Source organism: Piliocolobus tephrosceles, chromosome 10, assembly GCF_002776525.5.
Source record: "Piliocolobus tephrosceles isolate RC106 chromosome 10, ASM277652v3, whole genome shotgun sequence".
NCBI classification, from domain to species: Eukaryota; Metazoa; Chordata; class Mammalia; order Primates; family Cercopithecidae; genus Piliocolobus; species Piliocolobus tephrosceles.
The window spans coordinates 130,679,687-130,701,686 of NC_045443.1; the positions used below are offsets into that span (position 1 = coordinate 130,679,687).

A 22,000-nucleotide genomic window follows, 5' to 3' on the forward strand; every position below is an offset into this window, starting at 1 on the left:
TGATACTGTTCTCCATTTAGTCACACAGAAACCTGAGAGTCATGTGAAGCTACTAGCCCTTTCTCACCCACATTCAGTCAAAATCCAGGACATACTGATCATACCCAAATCTACCTGCTCTCCATTTCTACCATCATGGCCTTAATTTGTGTTCCCAAATCTTCTAGATTAAAGTATTAGCCTCCTACCTGTTTTTTTTTTTTTTTTTTTTTGCTACTATTATATCTTCCTCTAGTCTATTACACAGGTACCCCTAGAAGAGCACTTGGAAGACACTAATATTGTTTCCTGGCTTACAACGTTTAGGAAAGAGTCCTCATTTCTGCGAATGGCATTCTTGGCTGGCTGTGACCTAGATCTGGCCTTGCACACCTCTGGCCCTGTTTCTTTTTGTTCCCTGGCCTCAACTATATGCACTAGAAGTATTGAACTTCTTCCCCTTACACATAATCTTCTCAGGCACTGCCTTTGCTCACGATGTTCCCCATCCTCCCTTACCTACCAAACCAGCTCTGACACTCAGTCCATTCCTCCCTGAAACCATTAGGCTGTGTTAGAAACCACCTTCTATGCTCCCATGAGCCCTTGTCCATTGCCATTATTATAGCAGTAATCAAACTCTACTGTAAATGTGTGTTTTCAGTTTCTTCAACTAGCCTCAGCTGCTTGAGGTAAGGGATTAAAATGCCTTGTTCACATTTCTCCTCAGGGCTTGATACAGAGCTAGGAACATAACTGTTCGGTAATGATTTATTAAAATGGCAGAAGTTCCAAATCTATACCACTAAGATAGTTATTAACTTACCAGGTGTTTCCTCAAAAATAAACAAAACTTCTCCCAGTATCCGTGCTCTGAGAATGACTGTGATATTTTAGAGAAGTCAGTATTGGCCAGTCACATAAAAGGATCCTTTGTGATGGATCTGATTACCTCGAGAATGGTAGAAAGCTAGAATTAAATAAATAATGGTTTACATCTGTGTTTCTCAACCTTGGCTATACATTCATTTGTACCAAGTGGAGCTCTTAAAAAAAAAAAATCCTTAACCCCTTCTCAGATAATTAAATCAGAATCTCTTGGTGTGGGACTCAGGTATCAATAAATGCCAAAAACACTTAGCAATTCCAGTGTGCAACCAGAGTTTAAAACCACTGGGTTAGATAAAGGTTTGAGTGAGTTATCTAGAAGTAGTTGCTAAGGGAAATTAGAATTGAGTGAGACCTAACCTAAGCGATTCATAATTATGGTAGTTATCAGAATGGACCTTATATGCCTGTCTAAACCAGCAACCTTACTGTAGTTTTGTTTTTTTTAAAATGAGATCCTATTGAAAATTTATTAGTGACCAGAAATGTTGAGACCCTGCCTAAAAAAAAAAAAATTAGCCAGGTGCAGTGGCTCATACCTGTAGTTCTTGCTCCTTGGGAGAATCACTTGAGCCCAGGAGTTTGAGACCACAGTAACCTCCCTAGGATGCCAGTACTATTTCCAGATACGTCATTTGATTAACAGTATCTCATTATATTGATTTGTGATTGACTTCTTTGTGATTCCACACATATGTCCTAATCCTGCCCTGTGCAACGACTCAGAATAAATATTATTCCGAGGAGAGGATGTGCAAATGTGTGAAAACTATTTTCTTGCTTCCTGTAAGTGATTTTTTTTTCAGGCTGAATATTTCCAGTTACTTCAGCCTTTGCTTATCTTGAAAAGCAAGCTCTATGAGGGAAGGACCCATGTCTGAATGGCTACTACTCTATTCTTAGCCCCTAGAATAGTACTTGGCATGTTGTAAGTACTCAGTTAATGTCTGGTGTAAAAAGGGATGAATAAAGGAACCATCTGGGTTCATTCAACTCTTTATCTGACTCCTTAAAAGGAACTTTGTACTCTTATGATAACATCCATACAAAGTACATATAGCATCCGCTTGTATATCTTAATTTCCTTAAATAGTATTTCATCGCCTTCATTGTCAGCTAAAATTTGTAACTGATCTTTACTTATATTGCTGGTGAAAGGATTAAAAACAGGGTAAGGAAAGAGACCTGTAGCTGATGTCAGAGACCTCTCTTCATAAGGATAGGACCCTTTGGTCAGCTAATTGTGGATCTCTCTTGCTGTACTGTAATTCAGTCATTCTTGCTGCTGCTTTTGGTGGCTGTAGGAGCAAAGAGTAAGAAACACTAAAACTTCCTGGAGAAATTAGGTAATGACGTAAGAAGGGATAATGTTTGATCTTGCAACATGGATAAGGTTTTACCAAGAGACAAGAAAAGGAAGAACGTATCTGGCATAGGAATAGCATAGATAAAGATGTTCAGGCAACTCAAGTGGTTCAGCATGGTTATAGGGAAATGTATGGTAGTTTGATGAAACATTTAGGGCTTAGGGAGGTAGAAAAGCCACAATCACAGAGGATCCTAAATCCATGCCAAGGACTTAGTCCATTTTTCTATATGTACTGGGAGACCAAAAGGGAATTTTAAACAGGGAGTGAAACTCCTGTGTTTTACAGAGATGATGTTGCTGCAGACACTTACTGGAGTGAGAGAGACCAAAGGCAAAAAAGTGAAGTAGGAGGTTTCTAGCTCAAGAATTATGAGGGCCTGAAGCATCATGGCAGTAGGAGTTGGAAGAGATGGATGGAAGACACTTAAGAGGGGGAATTTACACATTGTGGTGACTGATTGGATGTTAAAAAGAAACTCTAGAAAGACACTTGCTGGTTGGGCACAGTGGCTTACATCTGTACTTTGAGCACTTTGAGAGGCCCAGCAGTTTAGGAGGCCAAGGCACGAGGACTAGTTGAGGCTAGGAGTTCTAGACTAGCCTGGGCAACATAATGAGACCCCTATCTCTGCAAAAGAAATTTTTTTAATTAGCCAGGCAGGGCATGGTGACTCACACCTGTAATCCCAGCACTTTGGGAGGCCAAGGCAGGAGGATTGCTTGAGCCCAAGACTTTGAAAGCAGCCTGGGCAACATAGTGAGACCCTGTCTCTACAAAAATTTAAAGATTAGCTGGGCATGATGGCATGTGCCTGTGGTCCCAGATACTCAGGAGGCTGAGGCAGGAGGATCACTTGAGCCCAGGAGGTCAAGACTGCAGTGAGCTGTGTTTGTGCCACTGTACTCCAGATTGGATGACAGAGTAAGGACCCTGTCTTAAAAAAAAAAAAAAAAAAAAAAAATTAGCCAGGTGCAGTGGCTCACACCTATAGTTCTGTGTACTTGGGAGGCTGAGGAGGGAGGATCACTTGAACCCAAGAGTTTGAGGCTGTGGTAAGCTATGATCATGCCACCACACTCCGGGCTGGGTGACAAGAATGAGGCCTTGACTTTGAAAAAAGAAAAGAAAGACACTTGTGTTACTGGGTCACTAGACGTCTTTTTTTTTTTTTTTTTTTTTTTTTAATCTTACCACGTGTCAGGCACCATTCTTTGTTTTACAAATACTAACTCATTTAATTCCCACAGTAACCCTATGAAGTCAATACTATTTTATCCCTCTTGGTCTTGAAAACCACTGTTTAATGTATTTTGTCTGTTTTGCTGTCAGGGCATTCCATCTTGGCTGGAAGCAGAAGTTTATAAACATTGCATTTTAAATTTATTTTAAATTTAGATTTTTTAGATTTCCATTTTTTTGACTACTAAATTTGACTATTTCCTATATGTTAACATTTGCATTTCTTTTGTACTTTGTTCCTGTATATTGTTTCCTCTGTCTTCTGAGGATTTAAGGGTTTCCTTTTCAGTGTTATGTACTGTCACATAAGTAAAAACAATATGGTTTCTGTAAGAGAGCATCTTACAGCAGGAGAATTCTGGAGATCTGCAAAGGTTCTCCCTCAAGTATTCAACAGAGCACAGATCAGTACATACATGTGAGGAAACTACTTGAGCCAGGGAAAGAGTCCTCTAAAGGATTATTGGGAGCAGTATCTGTTGTTCACATAGGGCTGAGAAGAGTATCTATTCCCACCAGCCAGACTGGAAAACTCTTCTAATTCCTGGAGCATTGGATAGGTCGTGTCTACCCGATCAGTATCTATCAAAAAGGTCTTGCTTCAGTGTGGGGGATAATTAGCCCTATACTAGGCACTGCTAAATCTATCTAGCAAATTGTGAAGGAAAGACCCAAAAGTATCAAACTGTTTCTAAGTAACCTAACTGCATCCTAAAAGAAAACTTAAGGAAATTTATAGTAATATAAAAATACCCAGCATCCAGTACGATAACATTCACAGTATCTGGCATCCAATCAAATTCACCAAGCATGCAAAGAGATGAAAACATAGCCCATAGTGAGGACGATAATAATGATTTGAAACTCGTCCAGACTTAACATAGATCTTACTATTAGCAGAGAAGGACAGTAAAACATAGTTATAAATGTATTTCATATTGCTAAGAAGGTAAATACAGCAATAGAAAGTACTTAAAAAAATTGAGATTCTAGGGAGAAAACGCATATTATCTGAAATGAAAATACACCAGGTTAACAGCAGATTACATTTCTAGAAGAAAAGTTGGGTGAACTTGAAGGCATAGCAATGTAAAACTACCCAAAATGAAATGCAGAGAGAAAAAAGAAACCAGAAAAAAAATGAAAAGAACTTGAGTAAGCTGTAGATAGCATCAGGTAGCCTACTGTATGAGTAATTGGAGTCCCTGAAGAAGAGAGTAAAGGAGAGATGGAGAAATATATGAAGAAATAATGACTGAAAGTGTCAAAACTTAATGAAACTGTAAACCCGCAAATTCAAGAAGCTCAAGAAACCCTAAACACCAGAAACATGAAAAGTATACCAAGGAAAATAATAATCAGTGAAGAGAGGATGAAAGAGTGAGACAAATCAGTAAAAGAGAAAATCTCAAAAGTAGCCAGAAGGAAAATACAGAGGAATAAGGGATTACGTTGGATTTCTTACCAGAAATAAGACGTCTAAGAAGAGTGGAACTATATCTATAAAGTACTGAAGGAAAAAAATAACTGTCTACCTATTAAATAGAATTACACATTCAGGAAAAAACGTCTTTCAACAACAAAGGTAACTCAACCTATAGAGTGGGAGAAACAGGCCAGGCGCGGTGGCTCACACCTGTAATCCCAGCACTTTGGGAGGCCGAGGCAGGCGAATCACCTGAAGTCAGGAATTCAAGACCAGCTTGGCCAACATGAACCCCCGTCTCTACTAAAAAATACAAAAAATTAGCTTTGCATGCCTGTAATCGCAGCTATAGGCTGAGGCACAAGAATTACTTGAACCCGGGAGGTGGAGGTTGCAGTGAACCAAGAGTGTGCCAGTGCACTCCAGCCTGGGTGAAAGAGTGAGACTCCATCTCAAAAAAAAAAAAACAAAAAACCAAAAAGCAGTGGAAACTATTTGCAAATCAGGTCTCTGATAAGGGTTTAATATCTAGAATATACAAAGAACACCTACAACTCAACAATACACACAACCCAATTGTAAACGTGGGCAAAGGACTTGACATTTCTGTAAAGAAGATACACAAATGGCTAGTAAGCACATGAAAATATGCTCAACATCATTAGTCATTAGGGAAATGTAAAAGCTACAGTGAGATGTCACTTCATCCCAACTATGATGGCTGTAATTTAAAAAAATAGAATAGCAAGTATTTGGCAAGGATGTAGAGAAATTAGAATATACGTATATATTCCTGGTGTGAATGTAAAAATGATGCAGCCACTATGGAAAACAGTTTGGTGATTCCTCAAAAAGTTAAACATAAAACCATATGACCCAGCTGTTTCAGTCCTAGGTATCTACCCAAAGGAATTCAATGTAGGAACTCAAACAGATACTTGTATGCCAGTGTTCATGGCAGTATTATTCATAATAACCAAAAGATGGAAACAACGGAAGTGTTCATCAACAGATGAGTGGGTAACAAAATGTAGCCTCTAACCAATGGAATATTTGGTCATTAAAAAAGAGGGAGGTTCTGATATGTGTTAAAAAACATAGATGAACCTTGAAAAATGTATACTCAGTGAAATAAGCCAGACTCAAAAGGGCAAATATTGTATAATTCCACTTACGTGACCTAAGTAGAGTAGGCAAATTCATAGAGACAGAACGTAGATTAGGGGCTTCCAGGGGAATAGGGGAAAATATGGAGTTATCAGTGGATACCAGAGTTTCTGTTTGGAGTGATGGAAAAGTTTTGGAATTACGTAGTGGTGATGGTCGCACCACACTGCGAATGTAATTAATGACACTGCATTGGATACTTAAAAACAGTTAAAATGACAAAAAAATACATATATATATATTACTACAATTTTAAGAATTATGTAATATACCAAAACCCACTGAATACACAGTTTAAATGGTTGAACTGTACCATATGGCTGTTAAAAAAAAAAAAAGGCACAAAAAAGACATTGTTAGCTATAAAAAAGCTGAAAGAATTTATCACCAGAAGACCCTTGTTACAAGAAACGTTAAAGAATGTGCTTCAGAGAGAAAGGAAATGAAACCAATGGAGATCTGGATCTGCACACACGAGCAAACAGCACTGGCACATGGTAACCACATAGGTAAATGTGCAATATTTGTCCTTAATATTTAAATTGTTTTTAAAATGTAATTGGCTCTATTAGTTTTCTATTGCTGTGTAGCCTATTACCACAAACCTGGCAGCTTCAAACAGCACTTCCTTGTTACCAGCTCTGTTGGCCAGAAGCGGTGCAAGCACAGCATGGCTGGGTTCTCTGCTCGGGGTGTCCAAAGGCTGAAATCAGGGTGTGTCACCTAGACTGAGTTCTCATCTGGAGGCTGTGGGGGGAAATTCACTTTCAAGCTCACTCTTCTTGGCGGAATTCAGTTCCTTGTGGCTGCAGGACTGAGGTCCCTGCTTCCTAGCTGGCTTTCAGCTGGTGCTGCTCTTTGCTGCTGGAGACTGCCATGCTCCTCACACTGCGCCTTCCATCTTCAAGCTGGTAATGGTCCGTCACATTTTTCTTGGGCTTCAATCTCTGACTTCCGTTCTGTGACCAGCTGGAGACAACCTTGTTTTTTTAATCTGTAAAGTGAGACTATTAGATTAGGTCAGGTTTGGGTTTTTCCCCCCCCCAAAAAAATTTGTAATGGTAGGTAGGCTCATTCAGTTTTAAATCTTCAAATGTGGTGTGGAACTCTAGAGATTAAGGGGTAAAAATGCAATTTATGTAGCCCTTCCTAATCTTAGGGAGCTTCGGGCACTGTAGATTTGCTTATAGAATGTCTCTGATGTTCCTCTGTATGGTGGGTGTTTGTGTCATACCCAGCTGGTATGAGGAAGTTTAGGCTGACAATTTAGGGAGCCTCCCAGTCATAGCAAACTTAACTTATGTTTCTTTCTTTTTCCTAGCTTTGTCGTCTTAGCACTCTGCTATCACTCAAGGAAGTATCATCAAGAACAAGGAGGACATGGATGCTAAGTCACTAACTGCCTGGTCTCAGGTAAGCTGTGCTTTCTTCCCAGTTTCCAACTGGGAATTCCTTTTTATTTTAGTCCATTTGCCAGAGAACTTCAGAAATTATATCTTTTTCTCCAGCAGCCTAGGATTAGGTTTTTGTTTACTTTATTTATAGTTGTAGTTTTATTTCCTTTTAATACAAAAGAAACACAAGTTTAACAGTAACATCGGTGGGAATCAAGTGAGGTGACATCAGACTTCTTCCCAAAAAGAAGAGAGAACTGGGAATGTTGATGCCTCTCTGTGATTTCTCTCAGGCCTGACTGTCCTGGGCGTAGTGCTTACTGTGTTAATTCCTCCATGGGGAACCCATTTGGAGGAACTCAGGGACAAGTTACATAGTTATCAAAGGATAACTGCAAACAAGGTGCAAAGAACTCTGAGGAGAACAGAACTTCAGTGAGCAGTGTGGCCTGGGGACATCCAGGCTGAGAGACTGGTTCTGGTGCCTATTCAGCTTCTTCCTCTGGAGGGTCCTTCATGCAGACCTTGACAGGTAATCTCGGGAAGGAAGGTGAGACTGGAGCCGAGGTTCCCTGGCCTGTCTGGAGGGCTCAGCCCCACATTGGAGTGCTCTGGGCAGGTGTTTGGCATATGCATTTAACATGAGGATATTTAAATAGTTTAAAGGTTCAGAAGAAAACTTGCTGAAATGACATTTATGCCAACACATTAAGGATGACTTGTGATTGTCCAAAGAAATATGAGAGAGCTGCATTTGTGAAGGCCTAGACTTTTGAGAGAGCATGGCCTGTTTGAAGAGCTAAAAGCAGTTTAGTGCAGTCCAAACACAGAACCAAGAGGGGAATATGGGCAGTGTGGGCCTTCTAGGCCTGTTTGGCACTGACTGCAACACAGATATGTTTGCATGGGGCTAATGAGACTCCTCACAGAAGGATACACAGTGATAACAAGGCCAAGAAGAACTGAAACAAATACCAAGAGATAACTGATGAGGTTGAGCTGATGAGCTTGTGAAGGAGGCTAAGCCAGAGTCTTCTGCGAGTTAAAATGAAAACCGATGTGTACAGCATAGGGAAAGATGGTTTTGCAGGAATGAGAACATGACTCAACTGTAACATGCTGCTCTATTGACTAAAAGGTGAGTTAGGAAGAAGACAGATCACTGTGGTCGTTGGTCTTTCCCTCTCTTCTTTTATTATAGAAATTTTCAAATATATACAAAATAAAAATAGTACAATAGTAGTAGAAAATATGACAGAATGGAATGAGATAAGTGTTATATTTAAAATGGACTGGAGGCTAAGGCTAATACAAGAAAAAGATCAGCAATTCGTGCTGATCAAAAATTCAAAAACAGGTATTTGCAAACAGTTATTCCTTTTTTTTTTTTTTTTTTTTTTGAGACAGAGTCTCACTCTGTCACCCAGGCTGGAGTCCAGTGGTGCGATCTCAGCTCACTGCAACCTCCACTTCCCAGGTTCAAGTGATTCTCCTGTCTCAGCCTCCCAAGTAGCTGGGACTGCAGGCGTGTGCCACCATGCCTGGCTAATTTTTTGTATTTTTAGTAGACAGGGTTTCACTGTGTTAGCTAGTGTCAATCTCTTGAACTCAGGTGATCCGCCTGCCTTGGCCTTCCAAAGCGCTGGGATTAAAGGTGTGAGCTACCCCGCCTGGCCAAACAGTTACTCATTTACAATTGAGATAAAGGCATTTAAAAAACAATAAACAACACAATTCAGGATAATGCTTACTTCCAGCAAAGAACAAGAAGTATTAGGAGGAATGAAAGCATACTTAGTCTATATACCTTCTTGGCGTGACTGTATGTGCGGGACTGCAGCGGATGGCACTTCTCATCTCTGTCTTCTTTAACACTGTATTGTACTGTGTGTTAGTGTGTATAATACTATGAGACAGATAGTATTTTACAGCTAAGAGAACTGATTCGTGGTGAAGTTAAATAAGCATTATCCAATCCAAAATTTAAGGTATACAGACCAGGTGAGGTGGCTCATACCTGTAATCCCAGCACTTTGGGAGGCTGAGGTGTGCAGATCACCTGAAGTCAGGAGTTTGAGACCAGCACGGCCAACATGGTAAAACCCCGACTTTACTAAAAATACAAAAATAAGTCAGGTGTGTGGTGGCATAGTCCCAGCTACTCAGGAGTCTGAGGCAGGAGAATTGCTTGAACCCGGGAGGCGGAGGTTGCAGTGAGCTAAAATCATGCCACTGCACTCCAGCCTGGGCAACAGAGCAAAACTCTCTCCCCCGCCCTGCTCCCCGCCAAAAAAAAAAAAAAAAAAATTTAAGATGTACAGATTTGACCACAGGTTCGCCTGATTTCAAATCCAGTTATTGACTAACATCTCATGCACCTTTCCTTTCAGTAGTGTCACCATGACATGCTTTGTCTCTGTGTTTACAGTAAAAGTGCAATGTATTTCTTATGGGAATGCTAAAACCACCAGACCAGAAATCAGATAGCCACTTAAGTTAAAACTGGGCAGGCTTCTTAGAAACCATGAACAGCAATGAATGAGTCAAGGACTAGCGGAAAGTAGCAGGCACCTTAACTTCAGTAATACGAGAATGAGGTGGGAGCAGAGTGTCATCACCATTAGACCTGAAGGGATGAGAACAGGGACAGGTTCTGGAAACCAGACTTGTGGTTCACAGAGGCTGTTCCCATCTGTCAAGGGAATGTACCTCCATCACGTCACCACCACTGCACTGGGGCAGCTTTCTTGCCATATCCAACTGGTGATCTCCATTGGTGAAATAAATCAGAAAGGCAGAGGGCAAAAGAAATCTTTGGTATAATCCACAGAGCTCACCCTCCCTGGGAACAGAGTAGGGTGGAAAGGAAACCTGGAGGGAAGGAGAGAAGATATCCAGCATACAGATCTCATAGAACATTCCATTTTAAATAGTTTTATTTATGTTTCAATTTACATACAGTAACGTTTTCCCCTTTGGATTTACAGTTCTGTGATTTTCGACAAACGCATGTAGTTGTGTAGCCACCACTTCATTCAAGATACAGAGCAGGCTGGGCGCAGTGGCTCACGCCTGTAATCCCAACACTTCGGGAGGCTGAGGTGGGTGGATCACCTGAGGTCAGGAGTTCGAGACCAGCCTGGCCAACATGGTGGAACCCCGTCTCTACTAAAAATACAAAAATTAGCTGGGCGTGGTGGCAGGCACCTATAAACCCAGCTACCTGGGAGGCTGAGGCAGGAGAATCGCTTGAACCTGGGGAACGGAGGTTGCCGTGAGCCGAGATTACACCACTGCACTCCAGCCTGGGTGAAAGAGTGAAACTCCATCTCAAAAAAAACAAAACAAACAACAAAAAACCCCACCAAGTTACAGGGCAAACCCATGACCCTAGAATTCCCTATGTGCAACCCCTTTGTATGTAGTCCGTGCTTACTCCTCCTCCAGCCCCTTGACCACTGATCTATTGATTTTTACCTTTTCCAGAATGTCATATAAATGGGATCACAAGCATGTAGCTTCTAGCTCCTTTCATAAAGCATAATGTATCGGAGGTTCATCTGTTGTTGCATGAGTCAGTAGGATATTCCTTTTTATTGCTGAGTAGATTTACATTGTGTGGCTGTACCACGCTTTGTTTATGCATTTCATGTTAAGGGACATTTGAGTTTCTTCCAGTTTTAGATAAAGCCCTTTCTCAGGTTTATGCATTTGCATACAGGTTTTTGTGTGGACATAAATTTTCATACTCAGGTATTTAGCCAAGAGAATGATAGGTGTGTGCCAAGAGTGTACATTTAACTTTATGAAAAATACGCAAATTTTCGAAAGTGATTGTAGCATTTTCGCATTCTCACAGTGATGTGTGGGAGTGGCAGTTATTCTGCATCCTCACTGGCACTTGGTATCACACATTTTAAAAGTTTACCCTTTCTAATAAGTGTCTTTACGGTATCTCACTGTCATTTTAACTTTCATGTCCCTGATAAGTAATGACACTGAGCATCATGTGCTTATTTATTACCAACTACCTATATCCTTCTTTGGTGAAATGTTTATTTTAGTCTTCTGCGCAGTTTTCAAACTAGTCTGTTTTCTTACTGAGTTGTTTTTTTCTTGGAGATGGAGTCTTGCTCTGTAGCCCAGGCTGGAGTGCAGTGGCACGATCTCGGCTCACTGCAACCTCCGCCTCCCGGGTTCAAGCAATTCTCCTGCCTCAGCCTCCTGAGTAGCTGGGACTGCAGGCGCACGCCACCACACCTGGCTAATTTTTTCCTTTTTTTTTTTGTATTTTAGTAGAGACAGGGTTTCACTGTGTTGCCCAGGCTGGTCTCGAACTCCTGAACTCGGGCCATCCTGAGGCATTCCCGAGACCTGTCTTGGCCTCCCGAAGTGCTGGGATTACAGGCATGAACCATTGTGCCCAGCCTCTTATTGAGTTTTGAGGGTTCTCTATACCTTACACGTACAAGTTCTTTGTCAGATAATGTGATTTGCAAATATTATTTCCTGGTCTCTGGCTTGTTTTTTCATTCTCTTAGTAACGTCTTTTGAAGAGAAAAAACATTTTTAGTTTTGGTGAAGCGCTCACTTTGTCAATTTTCAATTTGTTCCTTTTTTTTTTTTTTTGGAGACAGAGTCTCATTCTCTCGCCTAGGTTGGAGTGCAGTGGCGTGTTCTCGGCTCACTGCAACCTCTGCCTTCAGGGTTCAAGTGATTCTCATGCCTCAGCCTCCCAAGTAACTGGGATTACTTGCATGCACCACCATGCCCAGCTAATTTTTGTATATTTAGTAGAGATGGTGTTTCACCATGTTAGCCAGACTAGTCTCGAACTCCTGACCTCAGGTGATCCTCCTGCCTCAGCCTCCCAGAGTGCTGGGATTACAGGCGTGAGCCACCATGCCTGGCCTATCAATTTGTTCTTTTATGGATCATGCTGTTGGTATTACTGCTAAGAACCCTCTGAAGAACTCAAAATGACAAATGTTTTTTCCTATGTTTTCTTATAGAAATTTTATAAATTTTTGTGTTACATTTTGATCTGTTTAGGATTTGAAATTTTTTTGCAGATCGACACATTTATCAGTGTGTAATATCCCTCTTTATCTCTGCTAATAGTCTTTGTTCTTAATTCTATGTTGTCTGATATTAACACAGCCACTCTAACTTTCGTATGATTAGTGTTTCCATAGTACATCTGTTTCTGTCCTTTTACTTGTAACCTCTCTAGGTTGTATTCAATGTTGTTGTTGTTGTTGTTGTTTTTGAGACAGAGTTTCACTCTCGTTCCCCAGGCTGGAGTGCAATGGCGATATCTCAGCTCACTGCAACCTCCGCCTCCTGTGTTCAAGCGATTCTTCTGCCTCAGCCTCCTGAGTAGCTAGGATTACAGGCATGTGCCACCACACCCAGCTAATTTTGTATTTTTAGTAGAGACAGGGTTTCTCCACGTTAGTCAGGCTGGTCTTGAACCCATGACCTCAGGTGATCCGCCCGCCTCGGCCTCCCAAAGTTCTGGGATTACAGGTGTGAGCCACAGCACCCGGCCCAATGTTGTTTTTTTTTTTTAGGTAGCAGATAGTCGAGGCTTGTGGTTTTTTTGTTTGTTTGTTTGTTTTGAGGCAGGGTCTCATTGTTGCCCAGGCTGGAGTGCAGATGTGTTATTACAGCTCACTGCAGTCTGGCTCAAACTCCTGGACTCAAGTCATCCTCCCACCTGTCTCCCTAGTAGCTGGGACTATAGGCATGAGCCACCACATTTGGCTAGTTTTTAAATTTTTTGTAGACATAGGATCTCCCAATGTTGTCCAGGCTGGTCTGAAACTCCTGGGCTCAAGGCGTGTGGTTTTTGCTGTTGCCTTTTTTTTTTTTTTTTTTTTTTGAGACAGGTTCTCACTCTGTTGCACAAGCTAGAGTACGGTGGTGTGATCACAGCCCGCTGCAACCTCTACCTCCTGGATTCAAGTGATCCTCTCACCTTAGTCTCCTGAGTAGCTGAGACTACAGGCACATGCCACCCTGCCTGGCTAATTTTTGTATTTTTTGTACAGACAGGGTTTTGTCATATTGCTAGGCTTGTCTTGAGCTCCTGAACTCAAGTGATCCACTTGCGTCAGCCTTCCAGAGTGCTGGGATTACAGGTGTGAGCCACTGCACCCGGTTGCTTTTTTTTTTTCTTAATACATTTTGGCGACCTGTTTTTTAATTGTTATATTTAGACCATTTTTGTTTGATGTTATTATTGATACAATTGAATTTCAGTGTGTTATTTTATTATATGTTCTCTGTATATCTTTTCCCAGTTCTTAATTTACTACCTTTATTTGGATTATTTGAATATATTTTAGTATTTCACTTAATGTCTTGGTTTTTTAGCTTTATATTTTTGTACTTTTTAATGGCTGCTGTAGGGATTAGAATATACATACCTAATCTTTTACAGTCCACTTAGAGTTAATTTTTACCACTTCAAGCAAAATCTAGAAGCCTTACAATATACGGGTCCCTTTATGTCTCTCCCTTTATGTCTCTCCCTTTATGTTAAAGTTGTGTGTGTATTGAGAAACTGCACCAGAAAATGTTACAGATCTTTCAGCTGTTCTATATATTTTTGAAACATTTAAGAGAAAAAAACAAATCTATTATATGTACCCAGATATCTACTGTTTTTGTTATTTATCTTCCATTTCTGAGATTTCAGGTTTCTCTGGTATCATTTCCCTTCTGCCTGAAGAACTTCCTTCAGCACATCTTCTAGAGCAGATCTTCTGCCAACAAATTCTGTTAGTTTTAGTTCATTTGAGAATATCTTTATTTTGCATTATTTTTGAAAGATATTTTTACTGGATGTAGAAATTCTGGTTTGTCTGTTCTTTCAGCATTTAAAAACAAACAAACATTATTCTACTGTCTTTTGACCTTTATAGTCTTTGATGAGAGACCCTGAGTCACTCAAATAGATTTTTCTCTAAATATAATCAACACTTATTTTTGATGTGGCTGATAAGGGCCTTGCATCTATCTCCTGTTTCTTTGTCTGATTGTTTTGCTACTGCTAAAATATAATCTTCCAACTCTTCCATTGTTTTTTAGTACCTACCAATGGTCATGAAAAATGTTTTGGATAATTATTTTAGGTTATAAAATATGGCTAGGGTGGTAAATCTCTTAAGCATTAAGGTGTACTTGAATTAGGTTCTTTATCTTACATAGTGTAAAAGTGGGTTAACTTTTTGGGAGAATAGATGATTCGGCCTGCCATAGCTGTTTAAAATTTATTTTAAATAAAAATTCTTATGACAGTTTTTTTTAACCTAAAGCATCATATAAAACTTGTTTTCAGACAGTAGGTACCTAATAGCCATTCCTTTTACGACTTGACCAGAATAAATAGTACTCACTCCTAGAATAAATTGGGGTCCATCCACTTTACCTGCCCCAGTGCTGTCAGCTTAATTTCTCTTCCTGTTAGCAATCAGGAAAGGGGGATAGCAAAGATACATATCTGGTGCAATGCAAATGTGTTTGATGTTGTAGACACTGGTGACCTTCAAGGATGTATTTGTGGACTTCACCAGGGAGGAGTGGAAGCTGCTGGACACTGCTCAGCAGAGCGTGTACAGAAACGTGATGCTGGAGAACTATAAGAACCTGGTTTCCTTGGGTAAGACTAGCTCTGTTTTTGAAGATTTTGGTTCTCCTTTGATCAAAAGGTACAAGACCCTGAAGCATATATCCTATCAGAGTACGGGCTTGGCGTTCAGAGACCTCATTTCTTTGAGGCATAGAACAGGTTTTTTTTTACTCCAGCTTTTGTGGAAAACTTGTTTTAATGTATTGAAGTTTTAAAAATGCCTCTTTAAAAGGTTTTCCAGCTGGGCGTGGTGGCTCACGCCTATAATCCCAGCACTTTGGGAGGCCGAGGAGAGTGGATCACAAGGTCGAGAGATTGAGACCATCCTGACCAACGTGGTGAAACCCCGTCTCTACTAAAAATACAAAAATTAACTGGGCATGGTGGCGTGCGCCTGTAGGCCCAGCTACTTGGCAGGCCGAGGCAGGAGAATCACTTGAACCCGGGAAGCGGAGGTTGCAGTGAGCCAAGATTGTACCACTGCACTCCAGCGTGGCAACAGAGTGAGATTCCATCTCAAAATAAATCAATAAATAAAATAAAAAAGGTTTTCCTGCTTCTGTCAACTTTAGAGTCCCTGCCAGTCCTGCAGAGGGTTGGAGGGTCAGGTTGAATCTGAGATGTTTCTTTGTGCCTGCCCCAGAGCTCCCCTGACTCTTACCCCATTGTCTTTTACTATGAACAGGTTATCAGCTTACTAAGCCAGATGTGATCCTCCGGTTGGAGAAGGGAGAAGAGCCCTGGCTGGTGGAGAGAGGGATTCACCAAGAGGCCCATCCTGGTGAGGACCAGACAAGAGTTGTCATAGGCAGTAGCCCGGTTGAGCTGTGAGATGCTAGCACTTCTAGAGATAGTGGTCGCTGGCCCTCCTCACAGGTCCTTCTTCGTGGGAAGATTGAGTTTATCGGGCCCCTATTTCCCCACTGCCAATCTTTATATTCCATTTGCATTCAGAAGCAAAGGTTTCTTTGTCTGTTGACGTGGTTGGTTTCAGCACTGCACATGTCGCTTTCCTGATTATTACCGTTATTACCACTAACCTAGCATCTTGTGCTCTCATTTGTCATAGAATCACTTCTTGCATTTTTGCCTCTCTTTCTTTCACGTGACCCCTTCCCACAACTCAGTTATCTGTGCAAGCTCCGGAGTAGGACTCTTATCACCTTTTCTGAGAGTTTGTTTTCTGTCAGGTGGAAAACTGCTGCAGAGAGCTCATAATTCCTGTTGCCTCAACTCTCCTTCCTTTCCAGAGTGGCTGCTCACAGAAACACCGGTTTTTCTTACTGTACTTTAGATCTTTTATTTTTTTTTTTTGAGATGGAGTTTCTCTCAGTCTCCTAGACTGGAGTGCAGTGGCGTGATCTCAGCTCACTGCAACCTCCGCCTCCCAGGTTCAAGTGATTCTCCCGCCTCAGCCTCCCAAGTAGCTGGGATTACGGGCATGCACCACCATGCCCAGCTAGTTTTTATGTTTTTAATAGAGGTGGGGTTTCACCATGTTGGCCAGGCTGGTCTCGAACTCCTGACCTCAAGTGGTCCGCCCACCTCGGCCTTCCAAAGTGCTGGGATTACCGGCGTGAGCCACCATGCCCGGCCTCTATCTAGTTCTGTATTTAATGTTTTAAAAATCTATTTCTAGGCATTTCCCTGCATCTCAGACTTTGAATGTGATGTAAATTAAATCTGAGTCTTACTTGTCCTGTAATTTAGCCTCAAGTTCTTTCCCATGAAGCCTTTTATGATTCCTCCTTAAGTACTGGCCTCTTCCTCTTCTGAACTTGCACTTAGTTTAAATCTCTACTTTAAAATATTATCATAAGCTCTTTTTTACTTTTTAGTATTTGCCTTGTAGCTAATTGTATCAAAATGCGGTCTCAAAGCAAGTCTTTCAACTGCCTTGAGACCATGGGAAGAAATATTGTTATATTTTCTTTTCTTTATTACTTACCTTCTTTCTTTCTTTTCTATTTGTTCATCTAGTAAACTTTCCTGAATGTCTATTGACAGGTATCCAAAAATAACAATTATTAACTGGATCCAGCAGTTTATATTTTTATTGAGAAAAGGTGGGCGGATTACGAGGTCAGGAGATCGAGACCATCGTGGCTAATACTGTGAAACCCCGTCTCTACTAAATATACAAAAAAAAATTAGCTGGGTGTAGTGACGGGCGCCTGTAGTGCCAGCTACTCAGGAGGCAGAGGCAGGAGAATGGCATGAACCCAGGAGGCGGAGCTTGCAGTGAGCCGAGATTGTGCCACTACACTCCAGCCTAGGTGACAGAGAGACTCCACCTCAAAAAAATAAAATAAAAAGACTCAGACCTCATGGGCTTAAATGCATGGAGTTTTACAGAATCTACAAGGCTGTGAAATTCATTATCAAAACAAAAAATATAATGTGTGATAATTTTTAAAAATCAGATGATTAGTTGATTAATGGGTCCAATAGACTTCGACAATAACTTACTGGCATGGCTATGTTACATAATATGTGGAAGATTTTAGGATATTAATAAAGCACCTCATTCTTATGATCAAACTCTACACTCAGAATTGTCCTCCCATTAGTGCTCAGCACCCCCCTTATACATATTCTTCATAAAATCTTCCAGTTGGCATTTGTAGTTTCAAAAACTTCTCCATAAGATTTTATGATGTTCTGGATTGGGGAAAGAGGGGGAAGGGGTGGTGTATTTCCTATTAAAAATCATCAGGATGGGAAAGAAACTAGGAACTAACAAAAGTGGTAAGTGACAGTGAGGACTGGTGGGAGTGGGATTGTATAAGGAAGTCATTTAGGGACGAGGCCTGGCACAGGGATCATTTACCAGGTGTATTAGTTTCCTGGGCCTGTGGTAGCAAAGAACCAGAAGTTAGGTGGCTCAGAACAACCAAAATGTATCATGTCACAGCTGGAGGCTGTAAGTCTAAAATGCAGATGTCAGTGGGGCTCTGTTATGCTTCTAGGAGAGTGTCTTTCCTTATCTCTTCCAGTTTCTGCTAGCCCCAGCTATTCCTTGGCTTGCGGATGTGTCATTCCAGTCTTGGTCTCCATATTCACATGGTCTCTTCCCCTGTGTCTCTGTGTCTCTTTTAATGAGGACCACCATCATATTGGATTAGGGGCCCATCCTATTTCTGGTACTACCTCATAACTTACTACATCTGGAAAGACTGTATTTCCAAATAATAGTCGTATTCTGAGAATCTGAGGATTAAAACTTCAACATACCTTTTTTGGGGGGATACAGTTTAACCCATAATACCAGGTAAGAGTGGAATGTCACCCCATCATGTAAGATGAAGTGGTATTATCAGTGTCACCCCACTTATGTAAGATGAAGTGGTATTATCAGTGTATTTTTTAGGTTTGGAATTATACATTTTACCTGAAAGACACTGAGAAACAGATAAAGCTCTTATTCAAGGGAAATAATTTGCAGTAATATACACAGGTAGCAGATGGCAGAAATTCTAAGAGAGTATGGGTCAGGCCTCAGATTCTAAGTTCACATCTTGTGGTAGTAGTCCTATCAGTTGTTAAGTCCTTATGTTTCAGAACAAAGAAATCAAAACAGAAAATGAGAAGAATGATAATGATTATTGTAAATCTTACTGCTTTGACCATAAATGTGCCAGAGACTGTAATAGGCTCATGCTTTATATAATATGATAATCTGAAATAGCAAATACTGTCATCCTTAGATTACAGATAAGCAAAATGAATTCTTAAAAGTTTAGCAACTTGTCTAAACTCACCACTAGTAATAGTATAAAACTTAGATTAGAACCTGTATCTTGGTAACTTTTGTGCAGTTACTCTTCCACCTTGTCATGCAGCCGCTCTGACAGGTCTGTTGTGTCAGTCATCTGGGTGTTATTCTGTAGTGCTTCTGTGATTTGGATAAAAAGCATTGCCTGACGTATGGCTGCATTCATGGTTTAAGAATACTAAATGGGGCCGGATGCAGTGGCTCACGCCTATAATCCCAGCACTTTGGGAGGCCAAGGTGGGTGGATCACCTGAAGTCAGGAGTTCAAGACCAGCCTGGCCAACATGGTGAAGCCCTGTCTCTACTAAAAAGATAAAAAAATTAGCCAGGCATGGCGGCAGACACCTGTAATCCCAGCTACTTGGGAGGCTGAGGCAGGAGAATCATTTGAACCTGGGAGGAGGCGGAGGTTGCATTGAGCCGAGATCGCGCCATTGCACTCCAGCCTGGGCAACAAGAGCGAAACTCTGTCTCAAAAAAAAAAAAAAAAAAAAATACTAAGGCCGGGCGCGGTGGCTCAAGCCTGTAATCCCAGCACTTTGGGAGGCCAAGACGGGCGGATCACGAGGTCAGGAGATCGAGACCATCCTGGCTAACACGGTGAAACCCCGTCTCTACTAAAAATACAAAAACTAGCTGGGCGAGGTGGCAGGCGCCTGTAGTCTCAGCTACTCAGGAGGCTGAGGCAGGAGAATGGCGTAAACCCGGGAGGCGGAGCTTGCAGTGAGCTGAGATCCGGCCACTGCACTCTAGCCCGGGCAACAGAGCAAGACTCCGCCTCAAAAAAAAAATACTAAATTGATAGTAATGTGAAGAATGTGTGTCAGGGGAAAGTCCTGACAACAAGTAGATAGGTGAGGAACTTGCATTGTTAACATCTGGATTAGGAAATGGGAGTGCAGTCCTTTTTATATAATTTTCCTTATTTCTACCCTCACCATTGATATCCTGAGTCCTGTGGCTTCTCCTTACTCCTTTTGCCCCTTTTGAGTACTGTATACCCCAATGCATCTACTGTTTACTGCTCCATTCTTCCTTTTCTCATTCTCTATCGAAGTTACAAAGCCATATTTGAAAGCAACTGTGTACATCTTGCATACTTTGTCTCCACGTACTTCCTACCATTCTCACTTTAATACTGTCTTTAGTTACATAAAGATTTTCATTTCTTTCAGATTCAGAGACTGCATTTGAAATCAAATCATCAGTTTCCAGCAGGAGCATTTTTAAAGATAAGCAATCGTGTGACTTTAAAATGGAAGGAATGGCAAGGAATGATCTCTGGTATTTGTCATTAGAAGAAGTCTGGAAATGTAAAGACCAGTTAGACAAGTATCAGGAAAACCCAGAGAGACATTTGAGGCAAGTGGCATTCACCCAAAAGAAAGTACTTACTCAGAAGAGAGTCTCTGAAAGTGGTAAATATGGGGGAAACTGTCTTCTTCCTGCTCAGCTGGTACTGAGAGAGTATTTCCATAAACGTGATTCACATACTAGAAGTTTAAAACATGATTTAGTTCTTAATGGTCATCAGGAAAGCTGTGCAAGTAACAGTAATGAATGTGGTCAAACCTTCTGTCAAAACATTCACCTTATTCAGTTTGCAGGAACTCACACAGGTGATAAATCCTACAAATGCCCTGATAATGATAACTCTCTTACTCATGGTTCATCTCTTGGTATATCAAAGGGCATACATAGAGAGAAACCCTATGAATGTAAGGAGTGTGGAAAATTCTTCAGCTGGCGCTCTAATCTTACTAGGCATCAGCTTATTCATACTGGAGAAAAACCCTATGAGTGTAAAGAATGTGGAAAGTCTTTCAGCCGGAGTTCTCACCTCATTGGACATCAAAAGACCCATACTGGTGAGGAACCCTATGAATGTAAAGAATGTGGTAAATCCTTCAGCTGGTTCTCTCACCTTGTTACCCATCAGAGAACTCATACAGGAGACAAACTGTACACATGTAATCAGTGTGGGAAATCTTTTGTTCATAGCTCTCGGCTTATTAGACACCAGAGGACACATACTGGAGAGAAACCCTATGAATGTCCTGAATGTGGGAAATCCTTCAGACAGAGCACACATCTCATTCTGCATCAGAGAACCCATGTTAGAGTGAGGCCCTATGAATGCAGTGAATGTGGAAAGTCTTATAGCCAGAGATCTCACCTTGTTGTGCATCATAGAATTCACACTGGACTAAAACCTTTTGAGTGTAAGGATTGTGGAAAATGTTTTAGTCGAAGCTCTCACCTTTATTCACATCAAAGAACCCACACTGGAGAGAAACCATATGAGTGTCATGATTGTGGAAAATCTTTCAGCCAGAGTTCTGCCCTGATTGTGCATCAGAGGATACACACTGGAGAGAAACCATATGAATGCTGTCAGTGTGGGAAGGCCTTCATCCGGAAGAATGACCTCATTAAGCATCAGAGAATTCATATTGGAGAAGAGACCTATAAATGTAATCAGTGTGGCATTATCTTCAGCCAGAACTCTCCTTTTATAGTTCATCAAATAGCTCACACTGGAGAGCAGTTCTTAACATGCCATCAATGTGGGACAGTGCTTGTTAATTCCCCTAACCTTATTGGATACCAGGCAAATCATGTGAGAGAAAATGCTTACTCATAAATGCGGGAATTTTTCACAAAGAGCAATAACTTTATTTTGCATTGGAGAACTCCTGGAGATATGCTGTACAAATTGAATCTATGTGGAAATGCTTTCAGTCTTGTTACTATCATATTGCACATTAGAGAATTGGTCCTGGAAGGGAAAGAAACCACAGATTTTATTTCAGTACAGAAATCCATCAGATTTTCTTCTTTTGATGAATTCCTACAGAAGTAATTGGCCTGGGAGCATTCTTGACCAAGTCTTAAATGCTAGAATCTGAGAAGGAATTATTAAATAGGTGATGAGTTGTTGAGCAAGAACCCCTTCATTTGAAAAGAAATGAGTATGCTACTGTAGGGAGAGTTGTTGCTGAGAATTAAGAAATGATACAGTTAATGCAACAAAAGATGGAAAAGAATATTTCAGTCAATATGTCATTGTTTACTTGACTTTGTCTCTCTTCTGGGACATTTAGTAGTGTTTGGTATGTTTTATGT

General features: G+C 40.9%; 1 protein-coding gene across 1 annotated transcript in view; it reads left to right on the plus strand.

Moving 5' to 3' along the window:
* Nucleotides 1-21,758, plus strand: part of ZNF10 (zinc finger protein 10) — a 28,824-nt gene extending 7,066 nt beyond the window's left edge. The window contains exons 2-5 of the mRNA XM_023196829.2: nucleotides 7,391-7,482; nucleotides 15,003-15,129; nucleotides 15,785-15,880; nucleotides 20,050-21,758. Of these exons, the coding sequence (XP_023052597.2) occupies nucleotides 7,450-7,482; nucleotides 15,003-15,129; nucleotides 15,785-15,880; nucleotides 20,050-21,518 (1,725 nt within the window). The 5' untranslated portion in view covers nucleotides 7,391-7,449 and the 3' untranslated portion in view covers nucleotides 21,519-21,758. The remainder of the gene's footprint in view (nucleotides 1-7,390; nucleotides 7,483-15,002; nucleotides 15,130-15,784; nucleotides 15,881-20,049) is intronic.
* The last annotated feature ends 242 nt before the right edge of the window (nucleotides 21,759-22,000 follow it).